At 47.8% G+C, this 13684-nt stretch overlaps 1 protein-coding gene across 1 annotated transcript in view; it reads left to right on the forward strand.

Annotated features, from left to right (window-relative positions):
- CAMKK2 (calcium/calmodulin dependent protein kinase kinase 2) overlaps positions 1-13684 on the forward strand; it is a 64108-nt gene that overhangs the window by 33666 nt on the left and 16758 nt on the right. The window contains 8 exon segments of the mRNA XM_078154288.1: positions 934-970; positions 6100-6121; positions 6256-6344; positions 7842-8041; positions 8932-8985; positions 11092-11165; positions 11596-11683; positions 13044-13172. Coding sequence (XP_078010414.1) covers positions 934-970; positions 6100-6121; positions 6256-6344; positions 7842-8041; positions 8932-8985; positions 11092-11165; positions 11596-11683; positions 13044-13172 — 693 coding nt within the window.

Below are 13684 nucleotides of genomic sequence, written 5' to 3' on the forward strand. Positions count from 1 at the left end.
ATATGCACTATTTCATATCTATAGTCCCCCACCTCTGCAAAAGAGGTGGAGGGAGGGGAGCCAAAACACTTTGGATAGGCCTATTAATTAATCATGCAGATGGGAATTTGCCTGCTCTTATGATAAGTGTGGGGCAGCTGGGTGGCAAAGTGGATAGTGCTGGGCCTGGAGTCAGGAAGACCTGAGTTCAAATCTAGCCTTAGACATTTTTCTAGCTGTGTGACCTTGTCAAGTCCCTTGACCTTTCTAGGCCTCAGTTTTTTAAAACGAGAAGATGTCTGCGGTCCTTTCCAGGCCTAAATCTATTATCTGATGATCCCATGGAAAAGACCTCAAAAATTGTTTTCACTGGGGCAGTGCCTTGCTGACCTTTCACCTGAGAATTGGTGGGTGCAGGAGGTGGGGCCCTGCTTAGCTTCTTCTTGAAGCTGAAATTGCAGACTTCATCAGTGTTGGAAACTCCCCTTCCTGCATCTAAGGTTTAGCAGGTAAGTCCTAGGGAGGTTCCTGGGGCACAGAGGCATTAGGGGACTTGCTTGGAGATTGCACAGGCAGCATATGTTAGTGGAAGGATTTGAACCCAGATCATACTAACTCCAAATAGTAATGTCCACTCCATACCACTGCACAGTCTTGAGAATCTTCACAAGCACAGGTGAGGAAGATGTATGGGGAGAGGAAAGACACAACTTGTGAGGATTTATGCAGTTGTTCCAGAAGTCTGGCCACACTGTACCACGGGAAGTGATATTTTAGTTCCCAAGCCCTGGTCCTTCTCTCCACGTCTTTGTCTTCGTTTGGGAGAGGAGAGAATGGAGGGTGTAGCAGGCCTGCCACTAAAGCACAGAGTGGGAGGATATTGACCTTATGCCTTCCCATCCTTTCCACTCTCTTCTCTCCTAACCTCTCCCGTGTTTGTGTCTTTCTTGACAGGTCCTGGATGACCCAAATGAGGACCATCTGTACATGGGTAAGAAAGCCAGTTTATCTTTTTGCTGCCCCCAAAGCCCCAGTGGCCCTTCCTTCTCTACTCGCTGAGATGCCCTTTCACTTGTGATAATAGCTTATATTCTATAGCACTTGGAGGGTGGCTAGGCATTGTCAACTTTGAACCTTACAACAACCTGGTGTGAAGTAGGGGCTATTATTATCCCCGTTTTACAGATGAACAAACTCAGACATGGAGCAGTCAGCTAAGTGACTTGTTCATAGTCATACAGCTAGAATGAGTGTCTGGGGCAGGATTCGAATCTAGGTCTTCCTGACTGCGGGTGGGCAGCTTAGTACAGTGAAAAGAGCTCGGTTCAGGGGCAGAGGATAGGTCAGTAGGACTTGGACCCGTGATTTCTTTGGTATAGGGAATTCCCCCTTCTCTCTCTCTCTCTCTCTCTCTCTCTCTCTCTCTCTCTCTCGCCCTCTCTGTCTCTGTCTCTGTCTCTGTCTCTTTCTCTTTCCCTCCCTCTCCCTCTCCATCTCCCTTTCCTTCTCTCCCTCTCTACTGACACCAGTGTCTAAGGCTGGATTTGAACTCAGGTCTTCCCGACTCCATGTCCACTTAGCTGCCTATGGGAAGTAGTGGGGAAGGTTAGACTACATGGCCTCCGAGGTCTCTTCTAGTGCCCCATTCGTGGTCCTTTGACGCAGGAAATGAAAGGCCTTGTCCTCAAGGAAATTCCAGCCCGAAGAGGGATAAGAGAGATTAGCAGTCACTACTGTAACAGTCTCTCCTGTTGGTGCTGATTAGAAGGCATTGGGCTAAGTGCTTTATGAATATTATCTCATCTAATTCTCACAACCACCCTGGATAGTAGGTGATATTATTATCTCCATTTTACAGATGAGGAAACTGAGGCAGATGTTGGTTAAATGACTTGCCCAGGGTCATACAGACTAGTAAGTGGCTCAGGCTGGATTTGAACTCAAGTCTTCTTGACCCCAAAATCTAGCTGTTTTTCTTGACAGACAAAAGTCCCAGATAATAATAATAATAGTAATAATAATAAAAACCAGGAAGAATTTCTTCTGTTGGAATTGGGGCTGTATTCTGGGCTGTATCACTTTTTTTGGTCACAAGGCCCTCTTTGTGACTATGTTTGGTTTGGGCTAATATGCAAATGAACCTGTTTTTCTTGAGTCTATGCCACATAGCAGTGGGCAGGGAGGACTCGGCATCCTGGGAATGGAGGGAAGGGGGTGGGAGGAAGAAGAAGGCAGCAACCTGTGCTTTCCACACTGTGGATAATCCACACTCATGGGGGGCATGGAAAACTCACGGCACAGAATGCCAGATGGGACTCAAAGCATCTGAGAATTTTATGAGAAAGTTACCTAGAACTAGGGTGTGCAGAGGAGCATGTTGTCCTTGGGAGGATGGCTATGAAGTCGGAAGAGTCTGCCCTCAAAGCATCTTGGAAAAGTCCTCTTTGGAAATTCCAGCATCCCAGGCCTGGAAGGGACCTCAGATATCCCCTAGCCGAAGATGGGGGAAGTGCCCAAATCTCCCTTGTACAACATGCCTGACTGTCCAGCCTTGGCTTGGAGACCTCTAGGGGTGGGGAACTCACCAGACCCTGAAGCTGCCCATTCCTCTTCTGGACAGTTCTCACTATTTAGAAGTTTTTTCTTAGAGGCAGCTAAGGGACCCGGTGGATAGGGTGATAGAATTAGCAAGACCCGAGTTTGAATCTTTCCTTAGATATGTACTATGTGTGACCCTGGGCACACTTTGGCCTCACTTTCCTCATCTATTAAATGGTAATGATAATGGTACCTACCTCATAAGGTTGTTGTAAGACTCAGATGAAATAACACATATAAAGCGTTTGCAAACTTTAACACATTACATAAATGCTAGCTATTTTATCATAATATTGAGCATAAATGAACCTTTCTGCAATTGTAGCCTGCGATCCTGGTTCTTCCCCCCTGGGGCCAAGTCCAGTCCACTCTTACATGTTACAGCCCTTCAAACTTGAGGACTGTTCTCCCCCTGCCCGCCTCCCCACCCCTCCCCCAGCCTTCTTTTGCCCAGACTAAATAATTTCAGGTGCTTCAACTTTGCCCAACACTGGTTCCAGTCTTCTTGTCCTTCTCTGTACACTATTCATTCATCTCAGTATAATTCCTAAAATGTGCCCAGAGCTGATTACATTACTCGAGATGTATTCTGTCTAGGGCAGAGGGCAACAGCCGGTCACCTCTCTTGTTCTAGACCTTTGACCCCTAGTCATGCAGCCTGAGATCCCATTGGCTTCTTTGCTGCCGTGATAGGTTATTGAAGCATGGTGCTTCCAGTCCACTATGACCCTTGGCTCTTTTTCACATCAGTCACTTAACAAACACAGGAACTATGGCCCAGTCACATTTCCCCCCCCCATCTTGCATTTGTGAAGTTGATTTTTTTAAAATTTTGGCAGCCCGAGTATAGGATTTCACATTTGTTCCCTCACCTTTTACTGTATTTGGTTCATCATCCTTGCCTTTCAAGATTTTTTTTATCCTAATTCTATCATTTCAGTGTGTTAGCTATTCTACCCCGCTTCCTGTCATCTCCTGATTTGCAAAGAGCACACCATCTGTCTCTTAATGCAGCTCATTGATAAAAATGTTGAATTATAGTCATAAATCCTAAAGAGAATTACAAACCTACAAATATGAGTTATTGCTAACCAAAAAAATCCTGCGAAAGAAATCTGTTCTATAGCTAGATCCTGATTAGTGCAAAGAACGAGTCCCCTGAAGTGGCTGCATTATTCAAATTCGCATCACATTTTCCTCCGCCGGGAATACATGGCCATATCTTACATAATTATAACTGTGAATAATTTGAATTCAAGTACATGTGACCACTTCAGGGGATTCATTATTCACCCTAATCGGGACCTAGCTGTACTGATTTTACTGATGAAGAAAACAAAAATGAGGGTATCATAGCTAGTTAAGTGTAGGAGGAGAGATTTGAACCCAGGCTTTCTTGGCTATAAGTCTAGTGCCCTATCCACTAGGCCATGTGGTGTACGCTTCCTCTTTGCTCCCAAGAGTCGACTCAAGCTGCCTAATGATAACGTAACTGAGTTACATAATACACGTCACTTTCTGCTTGTGTATATTACCAGTTAACAGAAAAGAAGGCTGTGTCTGATAGGGGGTTAGAGCTGGAAAGGGCCCCAGAGATCATCTGCTCTGGTTTTAGAGAGGAAGATACTGATACTCTGACTGTGTCTGAGGCCCCAGAGAGAATGAGCCTTATTGGGTTGTTTAGCTGTTTCAATCATGTCAGACTCTTTGTGACCCCACATGGGATTTTCTTTGTAAGGATACTGGACTGGTTTGCCATTTCCTTCTCCAGCCCATTTTGCAGATGAGGAAACTGAGGCAAACAGGGTTAAGTGACTTGCCCAGGGTCACACAGCTAGGAAGTGTCTGAGGCTGGATTTGAACTCAGGAAGGTGAATATTCCAGACTCCAAGCCTGGTGCTCTATCCACTTAGCTACCCAGCTGCACCAGATTGTGAACCCAGGTTCCTGATTCCAAACTCGTTCTTTCTACATTCCCCCATTGGCTGTCTCAGCTTTTGGGGGCCCCACAGGCTTGATCACCATAGCCTCTCTGGGCCCCTTTTCTCCCCGTCTGAAGCCTCTAGAATTATTGAGCAATTTGGGACAGAAATGGGCTGGTTTTATACAAACAGATCAACCCACTGGCTCCTGGCTGGTTTCTGGTATTCGGTATTCGGGTGGAGTGAGGCCCTAGATACTTAGTAGCTGGGAGGGAGCTGGATCATAGTGGGTTTTATGAACCAGCCCTCAGCCATAAAGACTAAAATAACCGAGAGAAATGTGGGCCAGATCCGGCCTCCGTGATCTGTGATCTGCCAGGGGCTTAGACAGCTGGTTGAATTCTCCTCTTGCCTTCTTCTCTGAAGTCTTTTCCAAAACACATCAATGCCGTGCCCTCAATTGTAGCCACGGCTGCTTTGTCCTAACTTGTATTGGCCTGCCACACATCAGCTTTGAATTTAAGGCTTGGACAGTGTACGCTGTATTGTGGCATACAAACGCAGCCCGCTGTGGGGAAGAGGGTTGTCAGACTTGGGTGGAGTCAAGAGACCTGGGTTTGAATCCTCCTGAGGCTAGCAATGTGATGAGCATTTTTGCTATTGTTACCGAGTCGTTTTACTTATGTCTGACTCTTTGTGACCCCTTTCTGGGATTTTCTTGGCAGAGATACTGGAGTAGTTTGCCATTTCCTTCTCCTGCTCATTTTAAAAATACTGTTTTAAAAAATTTCCTCCAGTTACCTGTAAAGATGATTTTTAACATTCATTAAAAAAATTTTTTTTTGAGTTCCATATTTTCTCTTCCTCCCTTACCTCCCTCCTCTGAGACAGTAACCATTCACAGCTGTCCATTGTACAATGTTGCTGTCACTGTGTTCAATGTGGCATTCATATACCATCAGTTCTTCGGAAGTAGATAGCAGAACTGTCTTGGATCATTGTATTGCTGAGAATAGCTAAGACATTCACAGCTGTCCATCATACAATGTCGCTGCTTCTGTGTTCAGTGTTCTCCTGGTTCTGCTCACTTCACTCTGCATCAGTTCATATAAGTCTTTCCAGGTTTTTCTGAAGCCATTTTTCATAGTGCAGCCATAAAGCACAACTTGTTTGCCAGCTCATTTTACAGATGAGGACTTAGTTATGGACAAATTCCTTTATGTCTGGGCCCTCAGTTTCTTCATCTGTAGAATGGGGCAGATAACACTTGCACTACCGACTTACAAGGGCTGTTGGTTTGCTGAACCTTCAAGTGCTATGGAAACATGGGTTTTAATATTTGTTTCCTTTTCTGAGAATGCTGAGGGTACTGGGAGGCTGCAGGCATTTGAACTCTGTTTCTGAGGAATTCAACTCCCTCCCTTTTGCTTTCCCATCCCCTACTGGTATATAAACTTAGAGGATGTTTTTTGGGAAAATTCTGGTGAATAAAGCGAACTCTACTTGGCCATGGGAGGGGAGGAGTTGGCAAGGGGAGGGGAGGACAAGACTGGATTGTAGAATGACCAGCTCCTAATTTGTCACCTCTCTTTCCTTACAGTGTTTGAACTGGTCAATCAGGGGTGAGTATTCCAGGCCAAGAGCTCCACCATCTTTCCCAAGGGGCCAAGCTGAGGGCTGTGAGCCCAGAGGCTGAGGGAAGGGAACCATTACATTGACCTAATTAGATTTCTTTTTTTTCCTGATGAACGCTCAGGCCTGTAATGGAAGTGCCAACAGTTAAGCCACTGAGTGAGGACCAGGCCCGATTCTACTTCCAAGATCTGATCAAAGGCATTGAATACTGTAAGCCAGTTTTGAATAAGTCTGGGAGGACAGTAGAGTATTCAGGGGGGTGGAGGCACTTTTCGATTTCCTGAATTTCCCTGTGGGGGGAGGGGAGGAGTACATTCGCTAAGATATAGTCACAAACTGCCTTAGATTCTGCAATGACTGTCAGATCATTTTACAATTACAGATTACAATGACAGTCAGATTTTGTTGTCCCGTCATGTCCGACTATTTGTGACCCCTTTGGGGGTTTTCTTGGCAAAGATACTGGACAGGTTTGCCATTTCCTTCTCCAGCTCATTATACAGATGAGGAAACTGAGGCAAACAAGGTTAAGTGACTTGCCCAGGGTTACCCACCTCGTAAGTGTCTGAGGCCAGATTTGAACTCAGGTCTTCCTGACTCAAGACCAAGCGCTCTATCCACCGAACCACCTAGCTGCCCATTACGGTCAGAAATCAAAGACAAATCTTGGATGAATAAAAGTCAGGATATCTCCCAAATAACACTGAGGTCATCATAGTTGGCTTAAAGTTCGAAGGATAGAAAGGTGGCCAGTCTTTAGGGAAGAGCAATTAGATATAATATGGATTATCCTTTGTTTACTTTTCAAACCAGGAAGCCACAACTCTTGGTATTTAATTAACAAACTATTACTTGAATCATGGCCTTTTGCAAATAGAAGGAAGGAAGGAAAGGAGCATTTATTAATAAGCACCTACTGTGTGCTAGGCACTACTTCACAGGTACATCATTTGATCCTCACAACACCTACGGGAGGGAAAGAGGTGCTATTTTTATCCCCATTTTACCTTTGAGGAAACTGAGGCAGGCAGATATTAAATGACTTGGACAGGGTCACACAGCTAGCAAGTGTCTTAAGGTTGTATTTGAACTCAGGTCTTCTTGACTCAGGCCCAGTGTACCACCTAGTGGTCTCATGGGAACATGCTTGGATTTTCCAGGTCTTGCCTCTCTTATCTGGATGCCAGTGAAAGCAATTATCATAAGACATGACTTAAACTAATACTCAGTTTTGGCACCAAAGAATAATTTGTGAAGTTTTGCTCCCCACAATGGGCCTTCGGTCTCTAGCGGGAACAATGACTCCTGCTTATTTTGAAGGTGGAAGGAGGCTCCCTCAGAGATGGTCTCCCCCTCCCTTGAGAGCAGGGTTGGAGTTGGGGCAGTGGAGGGGAACGGGAGGAAAGCAGAGAGCCTGAGCTGTCTGCAAGGCACAGGCTTCCAAATCCTGAGGGAGTTTGGAGTCTTCCCTGACACATTTTTCCCTTTCTAGAAGGTGGAAAAAGCACGTGTGTTGGTCTCAGGAGACCTAGGTCTGAGCCCAGGCTACCATTAGCTGGCTTGGAACTCCCCTTGATTTCCCAGTTTTCCTTATCTGTAGAATGGGGCCAGTACCACTGGTGCTCTAGGGTTGCCAGTCAGTTCTGGGAGTGTGTGAGCCTTTTTTGGTGTTATCCGGGGTCTGACCTGAGCCCCCCCTGCCCCCAGTGCACTACCAGAAGATCATCCACCGAGACATCAAGCCTTCCAATCTCCTGGTTGGAGAGGATGGACACATCAAGATTGCGGACTTTGGGGTGAGCAATGAATTCAAGGGCACCGACGCCCTCCTCACCAACACCGTGGGCACACCCGCCTTCATGGCGCCAGAAACGCTGTCTGAGACCCGGAAGATCTTCTCTGGGAAGGTAGGATGGGCGGGTGGGTGGGGGTGGAAGTTCCCTTTGTCCTGGTCCATTGGGGATCCATTGTAAAAAGTTTAGACGGAAAAGGCATTGATTAAGCACTTACTGTATGCTCAGTGCCAGGGAGACAACCAAGCAAGATGATCCCTGCCCTTGAGGAGCTTATATTCTAGTAGGGCAAGACAACATATAAAAGGGGGGGAGCTAGAAAAGGGGAGAGCCAGGTGGCATCTTGGTGTGAAGGTGGCTGGGAGGTGCCACGGAGAGCTGGGTGACTCAAGAGCAGAGTCCAAGGCTGGGGGGTATTGCAGGGCCAGATGAGGACGGTGGCTACAGTGGAGGTGGCATGGGGCACAGACGGCTGGGAAACAGCATGAAAGCTTGCTTCTAGACAAGATAAGGCTAAAAGTCACCTGTCAGACCCCGGAGATTCAGGGTGGTGGACAGAATTTGGGCTTGGAGGCAGGAAGACCTGGGTTCAAATCCTTCCTTTGACACTTGCTTGCTGTGTGACCTTGGCCAAGTCAAGTCACCTCTGAGCCTGTTTCTTCATCTGTAAAAGGGGGATATTAATACCTACAGTATCCCTCCCCATTGTTTCGAGGATAAAAGGAAACTATTTCTATTATAAAATCCTTTGCAAACTTTAAAGTCTTTTAAGAATGTCAGATGTTGGTGCAGCCAGGGGGTACTATGGCGCATAGAGCGCTGAGCCTGGAGTCAGGAAGCCTCATCTTCTTGAGTTCAAATCTGACCTTAGACACTTACTAGCTGTGTGACCTTGGCAAGTCACTTAACCCTGATCACCTTTTTTAAAAAAAAATGCCAGATGTTTCTGCTGCTGTTTTCATTATCCCCACCCCTCCTGCTGGGGTATCTTCTTCTCTTTTCAGGCTCTGGATGTGTGGGCCATGGGAGTGACACTCTACTGCTTTGTTTTCGGCCAGGTAACTTGCTGGTAATGTTCTTCCCCCACCTCTTACCTAATCTGTCATGGGAGGGAGAGGGGCAGTGCCCCTCTAGTCACCAAGCATCACAGAGCTGGGACCTCAGAAGCCACTGGGTTCAACCCCCTCATTTTACAGATGGGGAAACTGAGGCCCAGGGACATGATGTGACCTTGCCAAGGGCCACAAGGTAGTAAGTGGAAGAGCCAGAGTTTGAACCCAGGTTTTCTGACTCAAAATTTAGCATTTATTCATCAAGTTGAGTCTGTGACCCAACTGGATAAAAATGGTATTGACTTCCTTATCGGCTTCTAGGGGGTGCCACAGTGCCTAGTGCTGTACCTTGGGTCAGGAAGACCTGATGAGTCCACATGCTTATGTAACTTACAAGCTATGTAGTTCTGGGCCAGTCAACTAACCTGGCCGACTCAGTGTCCTCATCTGTAAAATGGGCTGCCTCCCGGGACTGTTGTGAGGACAACATGAGATAATATTTGTGAAGCATTTTGCCAGCCATAAGGCTGTAAATTTTAGCTAGTAACATCCTCATCAACCTTATTGTTATTACCATTATTCTTGGTATGCTGGGCGTGGGTTGCCATTTTCAGATTTCTCTATCTAGATCCAAGGATGCAGAAGGCTGCCTTTTTCCATTTGTGTCCTTGACCCCCTGTCCAGGGAAGTGTGAGTCTCTGGCCCTGTGAGGGCCGCTGATTTCTGAGGAAGGATGGTAGTTTGGGGATAGTGGTACTCTCTGGATGGGACCCTTGGCAGGGAGAGGGCTGGGAAGAGCTTTTTAACGTAGTCACCAGATAGAAAGCCCTGTACAAACTGGCATTGTGTGTGTGTGTGTGTGTGTGTGTGTGTGTGTGTGTGTGCGTGTGCGTGAGGCATTTGAGAGTCACACAGCTAGTGAGTGTTATGTGTCTGAAGCTGGATTTGAACTCGGGTCCTCCTGACTCCAGGGCCAGTAATCTATCCACTGCGCCACCTAGCTGTCCCAAAACTGGCAGTTTTCAAATCAATGTCTATGGCTATCACCACAAGGTCCTGTTCTCTGGGAGGCCAGGGGACTCTGCTTATTCATCCTTGTGGCCCCATGGCATCTAGCACCAGGCCCTATGCAGAACAGGTGCTCAGTGAATGTCTGTTGAATGAGTCAGTTATCATTAATAATGAGCATGAGGGACAGCCTGGTATAAGGGCTGGAGAGGTGGCCTCAAACTGGGTTCAAATCCTGCCTCTGACACATACTGGCTGTGTGACCCTGGACGAAGTATTGAATCTCTGTGCCCCAGACAGCTCTAGGATGAGTGCATCAGTGAAGAGAAGAGCTCCCCATAGAGTTGAAATGATCGGTCTGGGCTAAGACAACTCCTAGGCACCATGAGAGTCAATGTCATCTACTTTTCATGTGGTTGGGGGAGAGGAGAAGAGGAGAAGGGCCTTCTTTTGGTGAAATGGGGAAAACAGGGCACTCAAAAGTCATATGGCAAAGTCACAGTGGGACCAGCAGTGATATGTAGCCGTTAGCCACTGACGTCTTCAGTTTCTCCCAAGATTTGGGGGCAGCTGTTTTCTCCCCTGCCCTGAACCTACCTCAGTTTCCCCATCTATGACACAAGGAATAATCCTCGCTCAGTGGCGAAAGGATGGTCTCTTTGACATAGAAGGGTCTTTTCATGAATATTCCCAGAGAAATGGATGGGAGCCAGCCAAGGGTGTGCTGGTAAATGTTTAACAACCAGCTCTCTGGGAGGGAAAATGTACGCATAACACATTTTTAAATTTAATCTGTGTTATTAGCATTTTTTTCCATCACTTTCTTGAGTCTAGACAATTAATATGACAGTAAATCAATCCATGATTTGCCAATTTCCAAGGTACAAATGATCACACTGAAAATTTAACAACTGGCTCTCTGGAGCCACTTTCCAAGGTGCAGGTGCTCACACTGAAAATTTGACCACCAGCTCTCTGGAGTTAATTTCCAAGGGGCAGGTGCTCACACTGAAAATTTAACAGTTGTCTCTCCAGAGTCCATGAGTTGACTTCAGCACATCACTGTGGCCAACTGATTCTTCCTTCATTGACTCTTTTCTCTAGTGCCCATTTATGGATGAACGGATCTTGTCTTTGCATAGTAAGATCAAAAGCCAGGCCCTGGAGTTCCCAGACCAGTAAGTACCCCCCAAAACCTCAGCAACGTAACTGACATTTATCCCCTTTTCTTTATTCACCATTCTAGTTCCGGCCCTTAGTGCCGCCATTTCTCATCTCCAAGCCTTTCCATGGGCTATCCCCCATGCTCACCTGGACTGACAGAGCCCCTCCCTTTAAGATGCAGTTCAGGTTCCGCCTTCTATTTAAAGCCTTTCGGGGTCTCCCAAGTGCTGATGCCCTCCCCACCACCCACCTCATATTTAGTCTCTTTGTATACTGTGTATATTTACACGTGTGCTTCTCTCCCCATTGGAATGTAAGCTTCTTGAGGGCAGGGACCATTTCTGTCAGGGTACTGATATCTCTAGCCTAGCACAATGCCGAGCACACAGTAGGTGCTTAATAAATGCTGGTTGATGGCTTGGTTGACCGTCTTCTCCATCCCAGGCCCGATATTGCCGACGATCTGAAGGACCTGATTGTGCGAATGTTGGATAAGAATCCCGAGTCCAGGATCGTTGTCCCAGAGATCAAGGTACCACTGGCTGGGACAGACACGGGGGCTGCCGGGGAGGGGGCGTGCCAGGGCCGCAGGCACATTGTGCGGCTTAGTCTCTGTCCTGTGTGTTTCGACCTATTTGGCTGACCTCCCCTGGGGCACGAGCCTCTGCTTCCTCTGCCCCAGGCTTGGCTCCATGCTGTCATCAGTTGCTGGAGTTGACCTGTGTCCCCTCTTATCCTGCCACATCGTGCCACCTTTGGACCATCCTGAGCCACCATGAGGTTGTCGATGGCCCTTCCTTGTCCCACCTAACGGCCACGTGTGTGTCCCCATCCCAGGCCTGGCAGTTTGCTGCCCTGTCCCCTGGTGCTCAGTTGGGTCCATCCCGCCCACCTTCCCGAGGACGGGAAGGTAGAGCATCCGTGGCTCTGTTCTGAGGCGATGAGCTGACCTGGGCCCTTCACCGGCCGAGGCCTCGTTTTCTCTCTCTCCTGTACAATGGGGGAGCTTCCCAGGATGCTCTGGGATGTGTCTTCACAGCAGCTTCACCCGTCCCTGCCAGAGCTCCCAAACACAGCCCTGTGGCGTAGAGAGGAGCAGGGGCTTTTGTCTGGGTAGCCTCGAGCCGCCTGGCCAGGAAATCTGGGCAGGGAAAGGACCTTATCCCTAGCCAGCATGTGGAAGCCACTTTGGGATCCTGAATTGTGTTTGAAGGGGGTGGAATGAAACTGAAATGTGGTTTGTTGTGGAAAGGCAGTCTGGACAGGGAGGTTCAGGACTCCTGGAGTCTCTCTTTCCAGCTTTGCTGCCAGCTAGCCCCTTGGGCCCCGTTACTGTCTTCTCTGAGCCTTGTTTGTGTCCTTCTGTGAAATGGGGAGACCATTCATGGGATCATCATTAGCTCATAAATGTAGAGTTTAAAGGGACCTCAGAATCTAGCGTTCTTATTGTACAAATGAGGAAACTGAGGCTCAGAGAAGGCCAGTGACTTCCCCAAGATGTCCTGGATCCTGACTAATAGAAGGGGGGGGGAAGGCTTAAGAATTACAGGCTGGAAGCAGGATTGGAGCAGTAATAATTTTCATGTGTTGTAAGCCTTAACAAGATTTAAAGTTGTTTTTTCCAAATGGATCTGGAGATAAGCCCAAGGTGTGTGTGATATTATGGTCCTCTCTCCCCTCCCTTCCATATTTCCTTCTGATTCTCTCTCCGCCTCCTGCTTCCTGCCACCATCCATCTGCCTGGCTGGCCCACCCGCCTGCATGTCTGCCTGGGAGGCTCTCCCCTCTCTGGCCTTCTCCCTGCATGCTCCTGTCCAGCTGGCAGGTCACTGTTGCTTTCCGTCCTCCTGGAGGTGCGCCCCGCCCCTCACCCCTCCTGTTATTCATTGAAGCTGCATCCCTGGGTCACGAGGCACGGGGCGGAGCCGCTGCCGACAGAGGATGAGAACTGTACCTTGGTGGAGGTGACGGAAGAGGAGGTGGAGAACTCCGTCAAACACATCCCCAGCCTGGCGACCGTGGTAAGGCGGGCAGAGCCCACTGAGTGCAGAGACAGAGGCAGAGAGAGGAAGGCAGGAGGGATTGCCTGCGAGAGGCATCCGGGAGCAGGGAGCAGGAGGGCTTAGCTTCCCGGCCAGTGAAGACCTAACAGGACCACCTTTTGTCTTGGAGCGCCAACTTCCATTCTATAAGACTGGAAACAGGGATGCTAACTTCGGGAAACCCTGAATTTCATACCTAGAGTAATTGGAGATGGGGTAGAGGGAAGAAGACGGATTGTTGAATTGTAGAGATTTTGAGAGAGCCCAAACCGCTTAGAGGGAGGGGCTGGCATGGTGGAATCTCAAAATAGCCTTCATTGGAATGAGTGGGCTAATATAAAGCTTGCTAAAGACCCCAAATAGGTTTTCACTCTCTGAGAGAGAGCCTAAGGCTTTCACTTGCAGATAGGGACTGAATCTGCCATTTCATTGATATAAGGAACTCTCAAATGAGGAAACTCCTTTCACCAGTGCAGGCTGGCATCTTTTCT

The sequence above is a fragment of the Phascolarctos cinereus genome, unplaced genomic scaffold (assembly GCF_003287225.1).
Source record: "Phascolarctos cinereus isolate Bilbo 61053 unplaced genomic scaffold, phaCin_HiC Scaffold_4;HRSCAF=312, whole genome shotgun sequence".
Lineage (NCBI taxonomy): Eukaryota > Metazoa > Chordata > Mammalia > Diprotodontia > Phascolarctidae > Phascolarctos > Phascolarctos cinereus.